Raw genomic sequence first — 25961 nt, forward strand, 5'->3', positions numbered from 1 at the left:
ACTTGGTGCATGTACTGAGTACCTTTTAATAGTCTATAAAGAGGCACCTGCTCAAACGTGGCATCAGTTCGACAAAACTGGACAGTAGCAGCGTCTCACCTGACTGTGACGATTGGTTGAACCGTCAAAATATTGTGGCAGTTTTGACTTGTAAATCCGAATGAAAACCCGAGTAGAGTACAGTAGAGTCTCGATAGTTCGAGGTGAACGGGATTGGGACCATCTCGAGCAGTTGGAAACTCAGACTATCGAAATTTATATGGAAAAAAGAAATAAAACAATAATGAAAAGAATTAACCACATCAACAGTGCCTCACTTGTGTTTTCCAAACTGTGACTCCTTTATAGCCTTTTGGTTAAAAGATCCTTCATAGCATTTCTTTCAGGGAAACTGTTCCAATATAAGTCAGTTTCTTCACCAGTCACCAATAGTAACTTTGCTGACACTGTATTTGAGAGCAAGCTTTTTTTATTGATTCTCTTTTCTCAAGTCATCTCAGTGTCTGTAACTAAACATTTAAAGTCACAAATTTCCTACCGGTTGTTACATCGCTCATTTATAGGTGTACAAACAGAAACAATCAATAAAGAGAATGAAACAGTACTGTGCTGTGCTGACAATGAGAAACCCAAAACAGTACTTCCAGCAAAAGATTTGCTCATGTAAACTATCAAAAACCAGGAGAAGCATGTGCGTGGGGCCACTGGCACCGACAAAACCGAGAGGAGTGAGTGTTTCGATACACGAGCAGGTGGGGGAAACGGATCTGGGATTGATACACTGGACAGCCTATTTTTTCTTGTTTCTATTTATTATTATTTTTATTTTTTACAAGGCTCAGATTTATGGGAAATTACGAGATGTGAAATATCGAGACTACTGTATCGTAATACTAGGTCACTTGTGAGGGAGAGGCATTTGGATTTGATCCGAGTCTTTTGATACCCTAATCTAATTCTGTTAAGGCTATTGTTCTGACTGGTTTCCTTACGGTACCTCAGTTGTTACTAAGTTCAGTTTCTTAGTCTAATTATAATTTAAATGTTCGTAAACTCTGACATTCCAGAGTTTCGCAACGAAGCACCTGCAGGAACAGCGCAGGCTGAAGGAGGTTAGCGCCCTCCAGACTATGGCACAGCTGGAGGCTATAGAGGCTGAGAGGATGAAGATGGACCTCCGGGCCGAGGGGCGGCAGACGTTGCAGAAGCTGCGCGTCGCCAAGTGGGAAGCCGAAAAGGAAGAGCGGATCGGCAAGGTGAACATAAATGTGTCCTACATTCCAGATTTTAGAGATGATAATTCTTCAAAAATTATCTGGCAGGAAACCATTAAATGATTTATTATTAGATAGGAACAGCAGCATAATAAGATTGTTTACTAATGCTACTGCTGTTTTCTGCAGGGCAGTATTTTCACTTGGCAGTCATGAGGGGATACAGAAAGACTTGGATAAAATTTTCATTCATATACGGAATAGTGACTTCATTAAAAAAAGATAATCACTAAAAATTGTTTTGCAAAATAATCAACAAAGCATGGGCTATCGTTCGGGAAAATAAAATTAACGGAGTTTTTTGCTCCTTTGTTATTTTTGGTTTTTCTAATAAATAATAGTCTTCAATTATTTTTCTTGAGAATATAAAATATGCCATTGGAATTTCAATGGTCTTGAGTAATATACTTTCGAACTAGCTGAAGTTATAAGTGGTTAATCTTATAACAGAGACAGGCTGTCCCAGCATTATTTTAAAAAAGTTCAAGTTAGATAAATTTTTTAAAACTACACAACATACTAGAGACGACATTAACAGCTGCAACTTTCTTCAATAGAGCACATACACTCCTCTGAAAATTGGCTAGTTCTTCTAGTAGATGTTTTAGGACATTCGACAACAGAAAGCACGTTAGGAATGGGAACTGGGCAAATATCCTCCCATTAGTGTCAGTGAAATGGCACTTAATATACTTCGTGTTAACACTGTCAATATAATTCTGTTATAGTAGTGATATTAATGATAAAATAACCTAAAACATTTATCATAAGACTTTCTCTTGAGTCAGTCTGCAATGGAGTTAGAGGAGTTGTCCAACAAAAAGTTATTTAGTTCAATCTTAAAATTGCATGTTATGTAGAAGACCTTCATCATTATCTAAAAGGTTATCAAGTCTCCACGTATCTGACTTTAAAATTGTATGTTATGTAGAAGACCATCATCATTATCTAAAAGGTTGTCAAGTCAGAATACACAAGTCTCCACGTATCTAACTTCTTTCTGTACTGATGTTAAGCCCTTCAAGTTTTTAATGCTAGTATTATATTTTTGCACTTCTTTTCAGAATAGAGAATTATTGGTATTGACAATGGACATAAACAGATATATGTGTTGTGAAACAGTATTCAAAGTACCAAATTTTTTTGAAGATATCTGTGAAGGATGTTCTAGAATAATTATCACCCGACACAATTCAACTAACACACTTCTGTATTCCAAAAATCCTATTCTCACTAGTCAAGTGCAGGATGTTATAGAATTAGCACCAGGCATAATTCACTAGCATGCTTCTGTATTATGAAAATCTTATTTTCATATGCTCAGTTTCCACAGAAATAAGATTTTGTTTAGTGAATGGAAAAACAGAGAATAAAATAGTTTTTTCTATTTTGAAAATTACCTATAGTAGGAATCATGCATACTACAAATGTAGCTGGACTGAGTGGCATATTCTAGGGTGTGGGTTTCCTGATTATCAGTGTCATTTTAGTCTGAACACTGAATCCTTGGTGCACCGTGGCAAACATGTTATTAGAATGTGACATTGGGTTGTAATGATTGCAGTCCTCTTAGTAACGTAAAAATAATGTGTATCAATTGCAAATTAGTTTTATTAACATATGACTGGTTTCAATGCTGTATGCACCATTGTCAGATATAAAATTGCGCAATAGCTCCTAATATCATGTCAGACCACCTTTTGCCCAGCATAGCACAGCAACTTGATGCAGTGAGGATTCAACTAGTCATTGTAAGTCCCCTGCAGAAATATTGAACCATGCTGCCATGCTGCCGTTCATAATTGTGCAGGATTTTATGCACAAAATGACCTCTCAATTAGTTCCATGAATGTTTGGTGAGATTCATGTCAGGCAATTAAGGAGGCCACATTGTTTGCTCATACCGTCCAGAACGTTCTGTGCAAATAATTGTGGCTCGGTTACATGGCGCACTGTCATCTGTAACATGAAGTCCACGACTGGCTGCAAATGGTCTCCAAATAGCTGAACATAACTAATACCAGTCAATGATTGGTTGGACCAGAGGACTCAGTCCATTCCATGTAAACACAGCCCACACCATTATGGAGCTATCACAAACGTGCACAGTGCCTTTGTTGACAACTTGGGTCCATGGCTTCATGGGTCTGTGCCACACTTGAAACCTACCATGATCCCTTACCAACTGAATTTGGGACACATCTGACCAGGCCCCAGTTTTCCAGTCATTTAGGGTCAACCGATGTGCTCGCGAGCCCAGGACAGGTGCTGCAGGTGATGTTGTGCTGTTAGCAAAGGCACTCGTATCGGTCGTCTGCTGCCACAGCACATTAATGCCAGATTTTGCGCACTGTCAACGTTCATCATGGATCCCACATTGATTTCTGTGGTTACGTTACACGGTGTTGCTTGTCTGTTAGCACTGACAACTTTGTGCAAATACTGCTGTTCTCGGTCGTTAAGTCAAGGCTGTTGACCACTGTGTTGTCTGTGACGAGAGGTAATACATGAAATTTGATGTTCTCACCACACTCTTGACGATGTGAATTTGAAATACTAACTTCCCTAATGATTTCTAAAATGGAATATCCCATGCCTCTAACTCCAACTACCACCCCACTTTCAAAGTCTCTTAATTCCCGTTGCATGGCCATAATCACATTGGAAATCTTTTTACATGGGTCACCTGAGTGCCAATGACAACTCCACCAATGCACTGTCCTTATATTCCTTACGTATTCAATACTACCACCATCTATCTGTACATGTGCATGTCGCTATGCAATGAATTATCACCTCATTGTATTCGTAGCCAAGAATTTTATATCTGATAATGGTATGAGACACTGAAATCAGTTGTATGTTAATGGAAATACTTTGTGACTGAGACAGAAAATTTTTAGATATATAAGCGTCTTATTGCCTCAAATATTTTCATTATACCCACATTCCATCCATCCATTTATGTTGTCACAGAGTAAAGCTGGTGGTGTGAGCCCATTCAGGAGAAGCAGCCCCAGATCATTACGTGCCCTCCACTTAATTTCTGTTTGCTGTTAACAGAAGAAAAAAATGACACTAATTATTTCACATTAAGGTTGACTTCAGCTCAAAAATTTTGGTCACATAGCCAGTGATAGAAAATGTATGACTGACAGCAAACTTAAATTTGAAAACATACTGAAGTTTCTCCTTGAGAATTCCTTCTGTTTCATAGAAGAACATCTATTTATGTAACATCTAAAAGGTAGTAGTTATGGAAGAACATCTATTTATGTAACATCTAAAAGGTAGTAGTTATGAATTATTAATTAACACCTGTGATGTTAAAGGATAGATAAAAAATCTACTCACCAAGTAGCGCCAGGAGAAATTGTGGTAAGTTCCTATGGGACCAAACTGCTGAGATCATCAGTCCCTAGGCTTAGACACTACTTAATCGAACTTAAACCAATTTACACTAAGGACAGCACACACACACACACACCCATGCCCGATGGAAGACTCAAAACCTCGGACGGGGCGAGCCACGCAAACTCTGGCAAGATGCCTCAGACCGCACGACTACACCGTGCGGCACGGCTGGAGAACACACACACACACACACACACACACACACACACTCACTCACACACACACACACACACACACACACACACACACACAGAGGTTCAACTTCTACAAGCTTTCGGAGCCAGTGGCTCCTTCTTCTGGCACATCTGTATGTGTCTAGAGAGAGAGAGAGAGAGAGAGAGAGAGAGAGAGAGAGAGAGAGAGAGAGAGATTGAGAGTGTTTGTAAATGGTCAGTATGTAGTAATATTTACATATGAATGTAATCCACTCTGAAGAGTTTCATATCATCATCATTTGGACAGTTTCCAGCCCCAGGCAGAGTCTGTTTGAACATAAGCTTCTCCATCTAGTCATGATTTCCCAACTTCTATCGGTGTTCACATTGGTCCAGTCCTTGCCTCTTTTCTCAACACACTACTGTACACTTTTCAACCATCTATCCCTTGGTCTTCATCTTGATCATTTCCTTTGCATCTTAATTTCATATACACACATCAAAAACAGTTTTGCATCACTCTGGTTCCCAGAACTCCTGAAGATAGACATTGACTGTGGTTATTGTTTCACAAACACAGTCCCTTTGACTGTTCAGAGATGTCACTAAACCCATCCAAAGATATTAACAACCATGCATGAGCAGCGCCTGTTAGACGGAGGGAGTCCAACGGCTGATCATTTCCGGTGATTCCACCAGGAAGGAGGTAAACGGCTCGTGTTGTCTGTAGTTCAACCGTGCCTAGACGGTCAATACCGTGGTTCAATCGTGCCCGCATTGTTACTTTGTGCCAGGAAGGACTCTCAACAAGAGGAGTGTCCAGGCGTCCCGGAGCAAACGAAAGCAATGTTGTTCGGATATGGAGGCGACACAGACAGACAGGAACTGTCGATGAATTGCCTTACCGAGGCTGCCCAAGGGCTACTACTGCAGTGGATGACCGCTACCTACGGATTATTGCTCATAGGAACCCTGACAGCAACACCACCATGTCGAATAATGCTTTTTGTGCAGTCACAGGACGTCGTGTTACAACTCAAACTGTGCGCAATAGGCTGCATGGTGCACAACTTCACTCCCGACGTGCATGGCAAGGTCCGTCTTTGCAACCACGACACCGTGCAGCGCAGTACAGATGGGCCCAACAACATGCCGAATGGACCGCTCAGGATTGGCATCACATTCTCTTCACCGACGAGTGTCACATATGCCTTCAACCGGACAATCATCGGAGACGTGTTTGGAGGCAACCTGGTCAGGCTGAACGCCTTAGACACAATGTCCAGTGAGTGCAGCAAGGTGGAGGTTCTCTGCTGTTTTCTGGTGTCATTATGTGAGCCAACCTATGCCGCTGGTGGTCATGGACGGCTGTACGATATGTGAATGCCATCCTCCGACCGATAGTGCAACCGTATCGGCAGCATATTGGCGAGGCATTCGTCTTCGTGGACGACAGTTCACACCCACATCGAGCACATCTTGTGAATGACTTCCTTCAGGATAATGACATTGCTTGACTAGAGTGGCTAGCATGTTCTCTAGACCTGAACCCTATTGAACATGCCTGGGATGGATTTATGGACAACGTGACCCACCAACCACTCTGAGGGATCTATGCCGAATCACTGTTGAGGAGTGGGGCAGTCTGGACCAACAGTGCTTTGGTGAACTTGGGGATAGCATGCTGTGATGAATACAGGCATGTATGAACGCAAGAGGACATGCTACTGGGTATTAGAGGTACCGGTGTGTGCAGCAGTCTGGACCACCACCTGTGAAGGTCTCACTGTATGGTGGTACAACATGCAATGTCTGGTTTTCATGAGTAATAAAAGGCCAGAAATGATGTTAATGTTGATCTCTATTCCAATTTTCTGTGCAGCTTCCAGAACTGTCAGAATCGAAGTGATGCGAAACTTTTTTTGGTGTGTGTACCTTCTTGGGAATCCTCTTGTTTTACGTTCTCTTTAAGTGTCTGTACCATCTTAGCCTTGATGTTTCCTGCTCTTAAGGGCTCCTCTTTCACTATTTTTCTTACACTTCCATTCCTCATCCTCTCTCTCCTTGTTGCTCCTGTCCTACTTCAGAGGAACTTCGTTGCACATGCCTGTAATCTGCTTGCATGTCTTTTCTTCTTTCAGTGCATATGTCAGCAATGGGATGTAGTAACTTCTATATATTATTTCTTTGCTTTTTTGTGGCACATCTTTGTTCCAAACCAGGCTCCTGACACTTTGCAGGAATGCTTTTGCCTATCTGCCGCATTCACTAATATCGTTCTTATTTCTTCCAGTTTCGTCTAACACACTTCTCAAGTACTTGGTACTTCCCACCATCTTCATTTGTTCATATCCAATCCTTATTCTGCTAATTGGTTTGCCTTTCTTTTTAGTTGTAACCAGGATCTCACATTTATTGACATTAAATTTCATTCCATACTGACTCACTGTTTCTTCCCAAGCATCCAGCTTTTCCTGAATCTCCTCCTCCCTGTTTCCCCTGAGCATCAAGTCATCTGTGCACACCCTTGCTGTCATCTTGTCCTCTCCAGTTTTTTTCTGCGAACTTAGTCATTATCTCATCTTCTATGGAGAGGAAAGGTGACAGTGCACTTCCCTGTTTCACAACACTTGTTGCTGGAACCAATCCGTACTGTCATTTCCCACTTTCACACAACTCAAGTGTCTACATTTCTTCCACTCTCATTATTGTCTCTTTTTCCACTCCCTTCATTTTTAGTGCTTGCCAGGTCTTTCTCCTACACACCAAATGCCATTTCTGTATCGAGAAAGGCCACCACAAGGTCTTCCCCAAGTTCATAGTGGCAGTCATGGAACAGCTTCACTGCAAATATGAGATTAACAGTTGACCCTTCAGGTCTGAAGCCACGCTGTTCCTCTCTCAACTTGGTCTCAATCCTTATTTGGATTCTGTTCTCCGGGATCTTTTCGTATACTGTGGCACGACATGGTATTAGTGTGCCTCTCCTTTAGTTTCTACAATCCCCCCTACTCCCATTCTTGAATACAGGGACAATTAATGCCACTTCCAATCTTCTGGAGTCTTCTTCTCATTCTACGCCACCCTTGTTTCTCAATCTCGTCTGCTACCTTCACCAGTTTGACACTTACCTCATCCGTGCTTGGTGTCTTTCTGCCTTTCAGCTTGTCCAGTGCCATTTCCATTTCTTTCCGTGTCAGGTAATTCCTCCGATCCCTGTAGTTTACATCTTTGTCCTTTAGTCTGTTATCCTCATTTCCAAGTCGATTCAAATTTAGCAAATGCTCAAAGTACTCCTTCCACACTATTTGCAGTGTCTCTTTGTTACTAACCCCATTTATCCAACATTGTTGCATCCTCTCTCAATCCTCTCCTCTTTCTTTTGTCCTTTCCCTACAATAATTTCTTACTTCCTCTACTGCCTTCCTCTATCATCTTTTTCCATTCTTCCAGTGACTTTCTTCACTCCTCAGCAACTGTCTCTTTTGCCTCTTTCTTTTTTTTCTTATCCACTTTACTTGATGATTCAGGCCTTTCTTGGAACCACAGTCTGAAGGCCTTGTTTTTCCTCTCCACTACCTCCTTGACTCTTTCATTCCATCCAGGTGTCACCTCCTACCTTTTTCTTGCACTTGTCCTTCTGCATACAGCTACTGCAGGGTCTACCATAGCACTTTTTAAATGTCCCCAGTCCTTTTCTCTTGTTTTTGGTTCATCCTTCGCTAACCTTTCCCTTATAATCTGGTATTCTTCATTTACTTCCTTCAATTTCTATACTCTAATTCTCCTTTCCTGGTTCTCTGTCCTCTTCAATTCCTCCGTGATTCTCATACTCACTACCAGCAGCCAGTGGTTACTATCCAGAGCCTCAGATGGTAATACCCTTTATACATTACTGTCTTCATAATTTCCCAATCATAGAGCATGTCATCCACCAAAGATTTCTGTGTTACATTCCTGCTGTACCATATTACTTTATAGCTTCCTTCCTTCCAAAACCCTGTGTTACCTATCACTAAACTATTTCTCTTACATAATTTCAGCAATCTCTCTTCTTCTTCATTTCTGCTTCCCCATCGTTCTGAATCCAGTACATTTTTGTACCCTTGTCTTTCACTCCCTACATGTGCATTGATATCTGCCACGACTATTATCCTTTGTCGATCCAACTGTTTTTGTAGTTGTTACTTGCAGGCCTGCTTCTCTTGAGATGTGCAGCCCACTTGAGGGGCATACACCTGAACCACCTCTACACTTCTTCATTACCCTCTTGCTGATCCTCTGTACCTCTCCTTTTTAGACATCCCTCACAACAACTCCCACTCCCTGTTATCCTCCTCCTTCATTTCCACTCCAACACAACCTGTAACTTTTCCACCAAGCGAGGTGGCGCAGTGGTTAGCACACTGGACTCGCATTCGGGAGGATGACGGTTCAATCCCGCATCCGGCCATCCTGATTTAGATTATCTGTGACTTCCCTAAATCGCTCCAGGCAAATGCCGGCACGGTTCCTTTGAAAGGGCACGGCCGACGTCCTTCCCTAGTCCGATGAGACCGACGACCTCACTGTTTGGTCTCTTCCCCCAAACAACCCCAACTGCAACTTTTGCTCAGTTCTCTACTGCCTTCTCCTTTCCATCTTGTCTGTCCCATACCTAAAATACAAGGGTTGGAACTTAAATAGGGGCAACTATTTATTCACATAGGGGCAACTATTTATTCACAATCGATACAAAAGAGTTACATGTTCTGTTACTGTCCTTCAAAGTAGTCACCAGCATTGTGTAGAACCCGTTGTCAGTGATGTGCAAGGCATAGTATACCATTACCAGAGCCTGTTCTGTTGATGGTGAGAATGGAGTGGTCTACTGCCTGTCGAATCTAGGGAAAAGTTCTGAAGCAAATGCCACGAAGTGGTTCCTTCATCTTCGGAATCAAATCAATGTCACAAGGACTTAAGTTCAGGGAGTATGGTGGATGGTACAGTACTTCCCAGTCACATCGACCAAACAAAGTAGCCACAGCTTGTGCTGTATGCACCCACACATTTTCGTGCAAAATTATGGTTGGGTCGTGCAGAAAGTGTCGCCACTTCTTTTGCAAAGCTGGTCGCAGGTGATGCTCCAAAAATGAACAGTAATACTGTGCATTGACGGTCTGCCATGGAGGAACATAATGCATTAGGATAACACCATCACAATTGTAGACGAGAATCACCATAACTTTCACCATACTGGGGGCTCTGATACACTTTCGACTTTTGTGGCGACCCATAATGACACCATTTGTTGGATCGGTGTTTCAGTTTTGGCTTTGTGGCACTTGCTTCAGCACTGTTCCAGAGATTCGACAGGCAATAGACTGCTCCATTCGCACCATTGACAGAACAGGTTCTGCTAATGGTATACTACGCCTTTCACATCACTGGCAACTGTTTTACACAACGCTGGTGACTACTTTGAAGGACAGAAATAGGTGCAAACATGTAACTCTTCTGTATCGGTTGTGAATAAATAGTTGCTACTATTTAAGTTCTAACCCTCGTATCTGTATTTCTCCTCTCCATCATATCCATTATCTCCTCTAGCTTTCCTGTCAGTGTTCCAATGTTCCAAGTTGTAATTCGTAGTTTGTTTGCCTTGCCAGGTTGTTGCCTTTTATGTCCATTCTTTCTGGGGCTAGTTGCCTTTGGTTGCTGATCCACTGTTGGCTACATAGGCCTGTCATAGCTTCACTAGAGCCCCATTAGCCACCACTTTTCAGAGTTCCTACAGAGCCTTCACAGCTACCATACCGTTTCCGGGGCGTGCGTGCACACACACACACACACACACACACACACACACACACACACACACACCACACCTAAGCCTTGGTTTGGAGAGGGAGGTGAGGTTGTTTTACCAGTTGGCAATAAATCAATAGATTAACTATGTTGTTGTTGTTGTAGTCTTCAGTCCTGAGACTGGTTTGATGCAGCTCTCCATGCTACTCTATCCTGTGCAAGCTTCTTCATCTCCCAGTACCTACTGCAACCTACATCCTTCTGAATCTGCTTAGTGTATTCATCTCTTGGTCTCCCCCTATGATTTTTACCCTCCACGCTGCCCTCCAATACTAAATTTGTGATCCCTTGATGCCTCAGAACATGTCCTACCAACCGATCCCTTCTTCTGGTCAAGTTGTGCCACAAACTTCCCTTCTCCCCAATCCTATTCAATACTTCCTCATTAGTTATGTGATCTATCCATCTAATCTTCAGCATTCTTCTGTAGCACCACATTTCAAAAGCTTCTATTCTCTTCTTGTCCAAACTATTTACCGTCCATGTTTCACTTCCATACATGGCTACACTCCATACAAATACTTTCAGAAATGACTTTCTGACATTTAAATCTATACTCGATGTTAACAAATTTCTCTTCTTCAGAAACACTTTCCTTGCCATTGCCAGTCTACATTTTATATCCTCTCTACTTCGACCATCATCAGTTATTTTGCTCCCCAAATAGCAAAACTCCTTTACTACTTTAAGTGTCTCATTTCCTAATCTAATTCCCTCAGCATCACCCGACTTAATTCGACTACATTCCATTATCCTCGTTTTGCTTTTGTTGATGTTCATCTTATATCCTCCCTTCAAGACACCATCCATTCCGTTCAACTGCTCTTCCAGGTCCTTTGCTGTCTCTGACAGAATTACAATGTCATCGGCGAACCTCAAAGTTTTTATTTCTTCTCCATGGATTTTAATACCTACTCCAAATTTTTCTTTTGTTTCCTTTACTGCTTGCTCAATATAGAGATTGAATAACATCGGGGAGAGGCTACAACCCTGTCTTACTCCTTTCCCAACCACTGCTTCCCTCGACTCTTAGAACTGCCATCTGGTTTCTGTACAAATTGTAAATAGCCTTTCGCTCCCTGTATTTTACCCCTGCCACCTTTAGAATTTGAAAGAGAGTATTCCTGTCAACATTGTCAAAAGCTTTCTCTAAGTCTACAAATGCTAGAAACGTAGGTTTGCCTTTCCTTAATCTTTCTTCTAAGATAAGTCGTAAGGTCAGTATTGCCTCACGTGTTCCAGTATTTCTACGGAATCCAAACTGATCTTCCCCAAGGTCAGCTTCTACTAGTTTTTCCATTCGTCTGTAAAGAATTCGTGTTAGTACTTTGCAGCTGTGGCTTATTAAACTGATTGTTCGGTAATTTTCACATCTGTCAACACCTGCTTTCTTTGGGATTGGAATTATTATATTCTTCTTGAAGTCTGAGGGTATTTCGCCTGTTTCATACATCTTGCTCACCAGATGGTAGAGTTTTGTCAGGACTGGCTCTCCCAAGGCCGTCAGTAGTTCCAATGGAATGTTGTCTACTCCAGGGGCTTTGTTGCGACTCAGGTCTTTCAGTGCTCTGTCAAACTCTTCACTCAGTATCATATCTGCCATTTCATCTTCATCTACATCCTCTTCCATTTCCATAATATTGTCCTCAAGTGCATCGCCCTTGTATAGACCCTCTACATACTCCTTCCACCTTTCTGCTTTCCCTTCTTTGCTTAGAACTGGGTTTCCATCTGAGCTATTGATGTTCGTACAAGTGGTTCTCTTATCTCCAAAGGTCTCTTTAATTTTCCTGTAGGCAGTATCTATCTTACCCCTAGTGAGATAAGCCTCTACATCCTTACATTTGTTCTCTAGCCATCCCTGCTTAGCCATTTTGCACTTCCTGTCGATCTCATTTTTGAGACATTTGTATTCCTTTTTGCCTGCTTCATTTACTGCATTTTTATATTTTCTCCTTTCATCAATTGAATTCAATATTTCTTCTGTTACCCAAGGATTTCTACTAGCCCTCGTCTTTTTACCTACTTGATCCTCTGCTGCCTTCACTACTTCATCCCTCAAAGCTACCCATTCTTCTTCTACTGTATTTCTTTCCCCCATTCCTGTCAATTGTTCCCTTATGCTCTCCCTGAAACTCTGTTCAACCTCTGGTTCTTTCAGTTTATCCAGGTCCCATCTCCTTAAATTCCCACCTTTTTGCAGTTTCTTCAGTTTTAATGTACAGGTCATAACCAATAGATTGTGGTCAGAGTCCACATCTGCCCCTGGAAATGTCTTACAATTTAAAACCTGGTTCCTAAATCTCTGTCTTACCATTATATAATCTATCTGATACCTTTTAGTATCTCCAGGGTTCTTCCATGTATACAACCTTCTATCATGATTCTTAAACCAAGTGTTAGCTATGATTAAGTTGTGCTCTGTGCAAAATTCTACCAGGCGGCTTCCTCTTTCATTTCTTAGCCCCAATCCATATTCACCTACTACGTTTCCTTGTCTCCCTTTTCCTACACTCGAATTCCAATCACCCATGACTATTAAATTTTCGTCTCCCTTCACTATCTGAATAATTTCTTTGATTTCATCATACATTTCTTCAATTTCTTCATCATCTGCAGAGCTAGTTGGCATATAAACTTGTACTACTGTAGTAGGTATGGGCTTCGTATCTATCTTGGCCACAATGATGCGTTCACTATGCTGTTTGTAGTAGCTTAACTGCATTCCTATTTTCCTATTCATTATTAAACCTACTCCTGCATTACCCCTATTTGACTTTGTGTTTATAACCCTGTAGTCACCTGACCAGAAGTCTTGTTCCTCCTGCCACCGAACTTCACTAATTCCCACTATATCTAACTTTAACGTGTCCATTTCCCTTTTATAATTTTCTAACCTGACATTCCACGCTCCGATCTGTAGAACGCCAGTTTTCTTTCTCCAGATAACGACATCCTCTTGAGTAGTCCCCGCCCGGAGATCCGAATGGGGGACTCTTTTACCTCCGGAATATTTTACCCAAGAGGACGCCATCATCATTTAATCATACAGTAAAGCTTCATGCCCTCAGGAAAAATTACGGCCGTAGTTTCCCCTTGCTTCAGCCGTTCGCAGTACCAGCACAGCAAGGCCGTTTTGGTTATTGTTACAAGGCCAGATCAGTCAATCATCCAGACTGTTGCCCTTGCAACTACTGAAAAGGCTGCTGCCCCTCTTCAGGAACCACACGTTTGTCTGGCCTCTCAACAGATACCCCTCCGTTGTGGTTGTACCTACAGTACAGCTATCTGTATCGCTGAGGCACGCAAGCCTCCAAACCAACGGCAAGGTCCATGGTTCATGGGGGGGATAGATTAAGTAACAGCTATAAAATCTCTAGGAGCATGTGGCTGGACTGATATAAGCAGAATGAGCTCATAAAACTAGTTGTATGAAAAGCAAATATCAAACAGATTCATTGGGAGAATCCTAAGAAAATGTAACTTGCTGCTGAAAAAGGTACTTTAAGAAACCTGTCAACCAATTCTTGTGTCCTACTTGTTACTCTGAGACCAGCACCAGATCATATCAATAGAGAAGAAAGCGAATGTCTAAAGAAGAGTGGTTTGCTTCATCAGCAGTGAGATGCTCATCAAACACCAGGGGCCGGCTCTGTGAGAGAGCCAGTGCGTGTTGCACAGATATTTGATTTTAAAATTTCAGATTACATGTTCCAAGAAGAGTTAAGCAACATATTACTTCCTTCCACATACAATGTGAGAAATGACTGTGTTGGTAAAGTCAATGAGGTTTGCAATCATACAGAGGTTAGTGGCATATATTCTTTCAGTGCAGTATTTGCAAATGGAACAGTTGCCACCGTCATGGCCAGTTCACTACACACCTGTCACTGTGACAGAGAGTGGTTTTGTGATGGTGGCACACTTTCTTGCCCTCAGATGTGTCACACAGTGTGATCTGTGAGTGTCAGGAATTTATGCTGTACATTGAATCTGTAGAAGATGAAAAGAGTGGGATGGAAACGGGAAAGAGGAAGGCAGGTAGGCAAATGTGCTCAGTGCTGAGGATCGGTAGTGCAGTGACGAGAATACTTGTTGAAAGGCTCACTGATGACAAATAATTATTTTTTACCCGCAGCCAAAAAGTCTGCAGCGAGAACTGCTGTTTAACCAGCTCCGTCAGGATGAGGTTCTTGCAGAGGAAATGGATAAAGCCAAGAGGCGAGAGATAGTGCAGCTGAAGCTCAGGTAATAACTCTTTAAGTCCAATTTAAATTCATTAATATTTGAAATATACAGTTTCAGTATAATGTGAGAATGTCTTGGGTGGAATAAAATCATACAGCTGAGGCATTCAGCAGTCAACAGTTGCATAAATAAGATCTAAATCCTGAGAGTCAAAATATAAGTTAAGCCAAAGGCAACACAAAAGTAATGATTTAATGTGTTCATTAGAAATATCTATGTATAAAAATCTTCATTGTATGGAATGTATTTATAAATGTTCATCCATGCAAATTTCTCACTCACCGCCATTATTATAAAAAGTTGAAACACATCAAAATCGATAAAAATATCGTGTAACCATGTCCTGTTCTCGAAACAAAACCCATTAGCATAAATCAATATATGCCGAGTGTGAATGTCAGTAGTGATCCAATCTTAGAAGTTTATGCACCTGGCTGATCCTCCACCAGGAAAACATATCCGCATGTTGACTCCTAATCACGTTAATGCTCAGCATTCACTGATTTATTTTTGATGGTTAGAAGGGAAGTGACCACAAAATTTTTATTGATTTCTTATGTGTTTTTATTTCTGTATAATAAATCTATATAATAATGTAATAATAGATAATGTAATAATAGATATAATAGGTATATAATAGATATAATAATGTAATAACTGTTATAACGTCACGTTTAACACATATATTTCAGAACGACACAACACACATAAGTCACAGAGTAAGTTGACAAGCAAGATATGTGTACACGTTAGCATTCGAATGAGCACTGAGTCCCAGTCTAGCGGCCGTTGCTCGGCTGACCGATTAGGTGGCGCAGCTGCTGCATGGCTGGCAGACAGCGCCGCTCGTAGAGGATGCGTGTAATTGCGCGGCGGCGCTTTGAATGATCGGCGAGTCACAACACTTTTCCCCCCTTTGAAATTGTTGCACTGGTCTTGATGGAGGTGTCCTGGAGACGGCTAACGTCCATAGGCGCTGTTTGACTCGCCGTAAAGTCTCGAGGAGGAGGCTTCCCGTACGGATGGAAGTGTCCCCGATGATAACGGGTCGAGATGACAGGAGACGTAGGGGTCGAATCTGCTGGGGCCCCGTGCACCAATCTGCCCGTTGCGGCAAGTCCAGTTGATATGACAGGAGACATGGGCGATGTGTCGGCGTCCGTTGAAGGAGGAGGCGAGTAGATTTGCTCTGACAGAGGACGGTCATCCGGTTCCTGCATGGGCACGTCTCCTGGTGTGGCTTCCGTTCTTGTGCTGGCATCGCTATGGCGGTGAGAGGGCTGCGTTGGAGTATTGAGAGATGCCAAGATCCCGAGCGTCAGGGAGAGCCAAAGATGGTGTAGCGGCATTCGGAACAGGCGTTGCTGGCACACGAGGCCGAAGCTGCTCCGAATGACGCACTGCAACACCCGTGTCCATCTGCATTTCATACAAGCGTCTGCCACGGTGTCTTAAGATGCGGCCCGGGCTCCATTTTGGCCGCCTGCCATATCCCCGTACCCAGACGAGGTCGTCGGCAGTGAACCGGCCCAGTGAAGGCACCCGCGGCCGTGAGGTGGAAGGACGCAGAAGATGAAGTAGCGTGCGGGGCTGTCGGCCGTGTAAGAGCTCAGCCGGGCTGTGGTCGCCCACGGGGGTGAAACGGTAAGACGCCAGAAACTGGAGAAGCGCATCATCAGCAGCAGAAGATGTCAGAAGTTTCCGCATCTGAGCCTTAAATGTGCGGACCAGTCTTTCAGCCTCACCGTTGGATTGTGGATGGAACGGCGGGGCCGTGACATGCGTAACGCCGTGAATCCGCAAGTTTGGAAGAGTCAAATTGCGAACCATTATCAGTAACAAGAGTAGAGGGAAGGCCTTCCAAAGAAAAAATGCGGGCGAGAGCACTGGTGGTTGCCGCGGTGGTAGGTGACGTGCAACGGACAATGAAAGGAAAGTTAGAGTAGGCGTCAATTACGAGGAGCCAATAAGTACCTAAAAAGGGTCCCGCAAAGTCAGCAGGAATGCGCTCCCAGGGTTTCTCAGGCGAAGGCCACGGTGACAAAGATGACTTCGGGGCAGCGGCCTGTGACGCACAAGGGCCGCAGGCAGTGACCATGTGTGCTATTTCAGAGTCGATGCCAGGCCAGTACACGTGACGGCGCGCCAGAGATTTTGTGCGAGACACACCCCAGTGCCCTCGGTGAAGGAGGCGCAAGACCGAAGCACGCAAAGACGCAGGTACCACAACACGCGGCAAAGCATTGTCAGTGGAGAGGAGGATAACACCATCCCTAGCCGTGAGGCAGTAGCGCAAAGTGTAGTAGTTCCGCAACGGATCAGAAGTCTTAGCGAACGGGCGATCTGGCCAACCCTTCTGAATACAGCGTAAAACCTGGGAGAGGGTAGGGTCAGAACCCGTAGCAGCTGCCAGCCTGTCCCCAGTGATGAGGAACCCGTCCACAACCCGTTGCTCGGCAACATCCAGGTGGAAACATAAAAGTTCATCCCTATCGAAAGCCTGATCAGGACCCACGGGAAGGCGAGACAGAGCATCAGCATTCGCATGTTGAGCCGTTGGCCGGAAATGAATCTCATAATTGAAACGGGACAAGTAAAGAGCCCAACGCTGGAGGCGGTGTGCAGCCTTGTCGGGAAGTGACGTTGACGGATGAAACAAGGAAACAAGTGGTTTGTGATCCGTAACAAGATGAAATTTTGAGCCATAGAGAAAAACACCAAACTTATGAAGAGCATAAATAATGGCCAAAGCTTCTTTCTCAATTTGAGAATACTTTTGTTGGGCATCCGTGAGTATTTTGGAGGCATAAGCAATGGGTTGTTCCGAACCGTCAGAAAAACGGTGCGCAAGGACTCCACCGACCCCGTATTGAGAGGTGTCTGTGGCGAGAACAAGATGTTGGCCAGGTCGATAAGTAGCCAGGCACGGGGCCTGTTTCAGCATAGTCTTTAATTTCTGGAAAGCCGCATCGCATGACCCGGACCAGTGAAAAGGCACGTTTTTATGCAAAAGGCGATGCAATGGCTGAGCCACCGAAGCCACAGACGGTAAAAACTTGTGATAGTATGCTATTTTCCCCAAGAAGGCCAGCAGTTCCTTAACAGATGTAGGGCGAGGAAGGGCATCGATCGCAGCGACAGTTTGCTGAAGCGGACGAATACCATCCCGAGAGTGTTGAAACCCCAAGTACGTGATAGATGACTGAAAAAATTGTGCTTTCTGAAGATTACACTTAAGACCGTCAGTCTGTAAGACATGAAAAACTGTGCGGAGATTTTGAAGATGTTCTTCAGTGGTGGAACCAGTGACAACAATGTCGTCCATGTAATTGATACACCCAGGGACGGGGAGCAATAATTGTTCCAAGAATCGCTGAAAGAGAGCAGGGGCGCTAGCAACCCCGAATGGCAAGCGTTGGTATTGATAGAGGCAGAAAGGCGTGTTAAGGACCAGGAACTGCCGGGAAGCAGCGTCAAGAGGAAGTTGATGATAAGCTTTTGACAGGTCAATTTCAGAAAAATACTGGCCTCCAGCAAGTTTAGTGAACAGTTCTTCAGGACAGGGCATAGGGTAAGTGTCGATGAGGCATTGAGCATTTACAGTGGCTTTGAAATCACCACAGAGACGAATATCACCATTTGGCTTAGCAACGACGACGACAGGAGAGGACCACTCACTGGAAGTGACAGGAAGCAAGACCCCTGAAGTAGTAAGACGATCCAACTCCCGTTTTACCCGATCACGAAAGGCCACAGGAATGGGCCGAGCCTGAAAAAACTTAGGCCGAGCAGTGGGTTTGAGAGCGATATGAGATTCAAAGTCATTTGCACGGCCTAACCCATGAGAAAAAAGGGACGAAAATGTTGTCGACAAGGAATCCAGTTGAGCATAAGGAATAGCATCAGAGACAATATTGACAGAGTCATCTATGGAGAACCCAAAAACGCGAAAGGCATCGAAACCAAAAAGATTTTCTGCGTTGCTCTGGTCGACCACGAATATGGGAACAGTGCGAACGACGGATTTGTAAGATACCTCAGCATTAAACTGTCCCAAGAGAGAAATCTTCTGTTTATTGTACGTCCGTAATTGCCGAGTGACAGGTGACAGCAGTGGAGAACCCAACTGAAGATACGTTTGAGAATTAATTATAGTGGCAGCAGAACCGGTATCCATTTGCATGCGAACATCTCGACCAAGGATTTGGACAGTGAGGAATAACTTCCCTGAAAGGGAAGAAGTGCAATTGACAGACAACACAGAATTAGAATCAGCATCATGTTCATGAACATCATGTATGTGGTCGGATTTGCAAACGGAAGACACATGGCCTTTCTTTTTGCAATTGTGACACGCAGCCCAACGTTGGGGACAATCCTCGCATGAATGTTTCGTAAAACACCACGGACATGAAGGAAGTTTCTGGGGGTTTTACTGCAGTTTCTTTGCGGGTTGTTTACAGCTAGGCCGAGACTGCGTGTGGGAGCGCACTGCGGCCACGTCGGCCGGCGGGGACGCGCCGCACGCATCGTCTACAGCGCACAGACGTTGTATTTCCCCGACATCACCTCACGCCTCTATTTGCGCCCCAGCGGCGCGAGAAATTTCAAAAGACTGCGCAGTGGAGAGAACTTCATCTAGAGTCGGATTCGCCAACTGAAGGGCACGTTGCCGAACTTCGTTGCCGAACTTCTTTGTCGGGCGCCGACCAGATAATAGCATCCCGTACCATGGAATCAGCATAGGATTATTTGTGAACATCAGTAAGAAATTGACACTTTCGACAGGCCGTGACGTTCAGCAGCCCAAGCGCGATAGGCTTGATGTGGCAGTTTTTGACAACGATAAAAGGCAACACGAGAGGCTACCACACGCGTTTGCTTTTGAAAATAGACAGACAGAAGTGAGCACATTTCAGCAAAGGACAAAGACGCAGGATCCTTCAAAGGAGCCAATTGCGACAACAACCGATACATTTGAGGTGAAATTCAGGAAAGGAACAGAGACTTATATGGTTGTTCGTCCGTGACATGAAATGCCAAGAAGTGCTGTCGAAAACGTTTTTCATAATCAGACCAGTCTTCCGCCGTCTCGTCGTAAGGAGGAAAAGGAGGTATAGCCAACGACGAGAAACGCCCCGCATTTGACGTCGTGACGAAATCGCGAATCGCCGCTGTTAGAAGCGTTTGCTGTTCAAGGAGATTTTGCAATAGTTGCTCGACAGTAGCCACGGAACCCTGTGGGTCAACGGTGAAAAGGAAAAATCCACTACCTCATCGCCAATTGTTATAACGTCAAGTTTAACACATATATTTCAGAACGACGCAACACATATAAGTCACAGAGTAAGTTGACAAGCATGACATGTGTACACGTTAGCATTCGAATGAGCACTGAGTCCCAGTCTAGCGGCCGCTGCTCGGCTGGCCGCTCAGGTGGCGCAGCTGCTGCACGGCTGGCAGACAGCGCCGCACGTAGAGGACGCGCGTAATTGCGCGGCGGCGCTTTGAATGATCGGCGAGTCACAACAATGACCATAACATTTTTATTGACTTTTTTGTTTTTTTATCTCTCTCTAATAATGACATTACTGGAAGGACTTTGTTTGAATGAAAATTTGTAAACGTATTCCTTGCAATGAAGATTATTGTGTGTAAATATTTACAAAAATGAAGAAATGTACCTCACCTTAAATTATCTAGCTTTTGCAATATGTGTGGCTGAGTCAACATTTTAGCTTCTAAGATGAGTACAGTGATGACCTCACACCCAGTTGTGGATCAGTTCAAAAATTTAAATTATTGCTAAGCTTTCGGACAATGCTCTGTCTCGAAGTTAACAGACAAATGACTTCGTCTCCCCTCCTTTTGAGGTTTGAGAGACCTGTCCTTCCTTATAACATTTTCCAGTTGCTCCCTCTTTTGTACCTGAGGAAGGGACTAATAGTCCAAAGAACTGGGATTCTTTCTCAAACTTTTATACATGTCTACCAACTATACTAAGAATTTCACGTACTGAAGGTGAGCAATTCTGTTTCGTGACTTACTAGTTTTCTTGTTTACATTTTCCTTTACTAGCTATAAACGGTAGACAGGACGAAACGTTAAGGAAACTGTTTATTATTCCACAATTAATCATCATAACTGGTAATACATTTATCCCACTGTGAAACAAGACCATCAATGGCTTCACAGAAAAATGTTTGTGGTTGCCTATGGAACCGTGCTTGTGTCCCAGTCCGCACCTCTGCATCCGAAGCAAAGTGGTGGCTTCGAATGTCTTTCCTCAGGGCTCCAGAAATATGGAAATCACATGAGAAGAGATTGGGACTCTATGGAAAATATGTAAGGCCTTCCCAGAAAAAACCTCTGCAGCATAGTTGAAACAGCCTTGGCAACATGTGGGCCCACTGACACTTTGCACTGATGGAAGCACACCATTAAATTCAAATGCCCAGCAGTGTTGTTGGATTGCATCGTTCTGTTGCAGGATAATGCCTGCCCACTTATTGCCATGCTTGTTTCAAATGTGCTGCAGAAGTTTCACTGGGAATCCGTTACACATCTGCCATGCAGTACAGATCCCTTCCCATGTGATTTCTATATTTTTCAAGCCCCAAGAAAAGACGTTCATGCCCATCAATTTGCTTTGTACGAAGAGGTGTCTTGGTACAATATGTTTCCATAGGCAACTGCAAACATTTTTCCACGAAGGCATTGACCATCTTGTCTCACAGTGGGATAAATGTATTAATAATTGTGTTAATAGTTATAGTTTTGAAATAATAAACACTTTACTTACCAATATTATGAAAAGGAAAATCGCTACTCACCATGTAGGAGAGGTACTGAGTCGAAGATAGGCAAAACGAAAAGACTGTCACAAATAGGCTTTGGGCCAGCAAAGCCTTCATCAAAAATAGACAAAAAACACACACACACATGTGTGCAAATGCAACTCACACAGTGACTGCAGTCTCTGGCAATGGAAGCCACGTTGTATTGTGACTTTAGTTGCCAGAGAATGCAGTCGCGAGCGTGTGTGTGTGTGTGTGTTTTGTCTATTTTTGATGAAGACATTGCTGGCTGAAAGCTTATTTGTGACAGTCTCTTTGTTGTGCCTATCTGTGACTCAGCATCTCTGCTATATGGTAGGTAGCAACTTTCTTTTTCATAATATTGTTACATTCCATTCCAGATTTTCCATTATTTGAAACAGTTTACTTACTTCTTCCATTTGTCTTTTTCTTTCAATATTTGATTTTCCACTGTTTTGTTGTGTCTTGCACTGTGTTGCATATTTCATGCATATGATCTGATAATCCTAACGCTGCATGTGTTGTCCTTTGTACAAATACTGACAAGGAACTTCATGGCATAATTGTGATAAATATGACTAAATTTAAACTGTGTTTTAATGATGCTCCAACCAGTCTCTGAGATATTTCCCATGAGGATAAATGTTCAGCTTCAGTGTTGCGCATACATGTGTACTGCTTATAGAACTAATCAATTTATTTTCTTTTTCCATTTTGTATTGTTATTTCAGGCAGCAGTTACGTGAATCGAGTGTTGAACTAAAAGAGTTAGAATCGAAGTTGAGAGCAGCGTATGTCTACAAGGAACTGTGTGCTCAGAAAGCAGAGAAGGAGGCAGAGAAGATGAGGGAGAAAGTAAGTTTGTATAACACATGTACGAGGCTAGAACAATTACTTCCTTTGTAGAATTGGAATAAAGAAGTGGACAGGCACATGATAAAGGATGATCTATTTCTAATTTTTTTGGATAAAGTCCTACAGAGCTCAGAATTGTTTTTGTCAACATATCCTAACTGTGTGAGCTCATGTTTTTGGAAACCTAGAAAATAATTATGTTTATCGTCTTGACATTCAGTAATTTGAAAATTCTTTAAAAGAATCAGACCACATTAATACATATGAAGGACGTGGAGCTTTACCACTACCCAATTCCCGCTTAGTCTGCCTCCATATCTAAGGGGTCGGTTCAGCAGAATGCCGTGCGGGAGGCCTGGGTTCAATTCCCGGCTGGGTCAGAGACTTTCTCTGCTCGGGGACTGAGTGTTGTGTTGCCCTCACCATCAACTCACCCTCATCGACATACGAGCCACCTAACTAGTGCCAACTAATAAGAATTGCAGCAAGCAACCAGTCTAAGACTATGGTCAATCTGTTGGCAGTGAATGAAGTTGGACGGTATAGCTTTTAAAATGAAATGCAGGTAGCAGGGGAAAATGCAGGGAGAAAAAGGTTATACAGAACATGTGCAGAAATCAGATGGCAGTTATAAGTGTTGTGGGGCATGAAAGGGAAGCAATGGTTAAGATAAGAGTGAGATGGGATTGCAGTCAATCCCCAATATTCAGTCTGTACATGGGAAAAGCAGTAAAATAAACCAAAGAAAAATTTGGGGTATGTGTTATCATTCTGGAAGAAGAAATAAAAACTGTGAGGTTTGTCGATGACATTGTAATTCTGTCAGAGACAGCAAAGGACTTGGAAGAGCAATTGAATGGAATGGCAGTGTCTTGGAAGTAGGATATAAGAAGAACGTCAACAAAAGCAAAACAGGTGTAATGGAATGTAGTCAAATTAGATCAGGTTATGCCGAGGGAATTAGATTAGGAAACAAGACACTTAAAGCAGTGGACGAGTTTTGTTATTTGGACAGCAAAGTAACTGATGATGGCTGAAGCAGAAGGATATAAAATGTAGAAAGGCAATGGCAAGAAAAGAATTTCTGAAGAGGAGAAATTTGTTAACATCGAATATAGATTCAAGTGTTAAGAAGTCTTTCTGAAGGTAACCCTGTATGGAAGTGAAACGTGGATGATTAAACAGTTCAGACAAGAAGAGAATTGAAGTTTTTGAAAAGTAGTGCTACAGAATAATGCCGAAGTTTAAGTGGGGAGGTCATGTAACAAATGAAGAAGTTCTGAATAGAATTAGGGAGAAAAGAAATTAGTGAAATAACTTGATTAGAAGAAGGGATCAGTTGACAGGACAGAGTCTCGTACATTAAGAGACAACCAATTTAGTGTCGGATGGAGGTTTTGGGAGGGGGAGATATTGTAGAGGGAGACTAAGAGATGAATACAGTAAGCAAAAGACTGTAAGTTGCAGTTGTTATTCAGAGACGAAGAGGCTTCCTTAGGGCAGAGCAGAGTGGAGAACTGCTGTAAACCAGTCTTTGAACTGAAGACCACAACAAAAACACAGTGCAAAAGAAACAAAATTACTGTGTTAAAAATATTTAAAGTGTAATATTTTCTTGATTATGATGGTATTTGCATATAAAATATTTATGTATGAGGCATATTCTGAAACTAAGTTCCGGTGAGCAATATTTGACTGATGGTAGGCCTGAGTGAAGTTTCATGCATGCAGCACTGTCTACTAACTCTTTAGGAACAACTAATTGTAGTTGTGCTGGGAAAGTCCCTGAACTACAAGCACTAATAGAAAGCACAGAAGCTGAAATCGTTATATGTACAGAAAGCTGGCTAAAGCCTGAAATAAGTTCTGCAGAAATTATTACGAAGTCTCAGACGGTGTTCAGGAAATATAGATTAGGCAGAATTGGTGGTGGAGTGTTTGTGTCTGTCAGTAGTGGTTTGTCTTGTAGTGAAGTCGAAGTAGATACTCCGTGCGAATTGGTATGGGTGGAGGTTATACTTAACAGCCAAACTAAGTTAATAATTGGCTCCTTCTACCGACCCCCAGACTCCGATGATATAGTTGCTGAACCGTTCAGAAAAAATTTGAGTCTCGTAACAAATAAATACCCCACTCATACGGTTATAGTTGGTGGGGACTTCAACCTTCCCTCGATATGTTGGCAAAAATACGTGTTCAGAACCGGTGGTAGGCAGAAAACATCTTCCGAGATTGTCCTAAATGCTTTCTCCGAAAATTATTTCGAGCAGTTAGTCCACGAACTCACACGAATTGTAAATGGTTGCGAAAACACACTTGACCTATTAGCCACAAACAATCTAGAGCTAATAGAGAGCAACATGACTGGTACAGGGATTAGTGATCACAAGGTCGTTGTAGCTAGGCTCAATGCCATTTCTTCCAAATCCACCAGAAACAAACGCAAAATAATTTTATTTAAAAAGGCAGATAAAGTGTCACTAGAAGCCTTCCTAAGAGACAATCTCCATTCCTTCCAAACTGACTATGCAAATGTAGACGAGATGTGGCTCAAATTCAAAGATATAGTAGCAACAGCAATTGAGAGATTCATACCTCATAAATTGGTAAGAGATGGAACTGATCCCTCATGGTACACAAAACAGGTCTGAACGCTGTTGCAGAGGCAACGGAAAAAGCATGCGAAGTTCAGAAGAATGCGAAATCCCAAAGATTGGCTAAAATTTACAGACGCGCGAAATTTGGCACGGACTTCAGTGCGAGATGCCTTTAATAGGTTCCACAATGAAACATTGTCTTGAAATTTGGTAGAAAATCCGAAGAAATTCTGGTCGTATGTAAAGTACACAAGCGGCAAGACGCAGTCAATACCTTCGCTGCGCAGTGCCGATGGTACTGTTACCGACGACTGTGCCGCTAAAGCGGAGTTATTGAACGCAGTTTTCCTAAATTCCTTCACCAGGGAAGACAAATGGAATATTCCAGAATTTGAAACACAAACAGCTGCTAGCATGAGTTTCTTAGAAGTAGATACCTTAGGGGTTGCGAAGCAACTCAAATCGCTTGATATGGGCAAGTCTTCAGGTCCAGATTGTATACCGATTAGGTTCCTTTCAGATTAAGCTGATACAATAGCTCCCTACTTAGCAATCATATACAACCGCTCGCGCACTGATAGGTCTGTACCTACAGATTGGAAAATTGCGCAGGTGCACCAGTGTTTAAGAAGGGTAGTAGGAGTAATACATCGAACTACAGACCTATATCATTGAAGTCGGTTTGCAGCAGGGTTTTGGAGCATATACTGTATTCAAACATTATGAATCACCTCGAAGGGAATGATCTATTGA

At 42.8% G+C, this 25961-nt stretch overlaps 1 protein-coding gene across 1 annotated transcript in view; it reads left to right on the top strand.

Moving 5' to 3' along the window:
- LOC126109800 (meiosis-specific nuclear structural protein 1-like) overlaps nucleotides 1–25961 on the top strand; it is a 106554-nt gene that overhangs the window by 13169 nt on the left and 67424 nt on the right. The window contains exons 2-4 of the mRNA XM_049914858.1: nucleotides 1068–1256; nucleotides 14829–14938; nucleotides 22488–22611. Coding sequence (XP_049770815.1) covers nucleotides 1068–1256; nucleotides 14829–14938; nucleotides 22488–22611 — 423 coding nt within the window. The remainder of the gene's footprint in view (nucleotides 1–1067; nucleotides 1257–14828; nucleotides 14939–22487; nucleotides 22612–25961) is intronic.

Source organism: Schistocerca cancellata, chromosome 12 (assembly GCF_023864275.1).
Source record: "Schistocerca cancellata isolate TAMUIC-IGC-003103 chromosome 12, iqSchCanc2.1, whole genome shotgun sequence".
NCBI classification, from domain to species: Eukaryota; Metazoa; Arthropoda; class Insecta; order Orthoptera; family Acrididae; genus Schistocerca; species Schistocerca cancellata.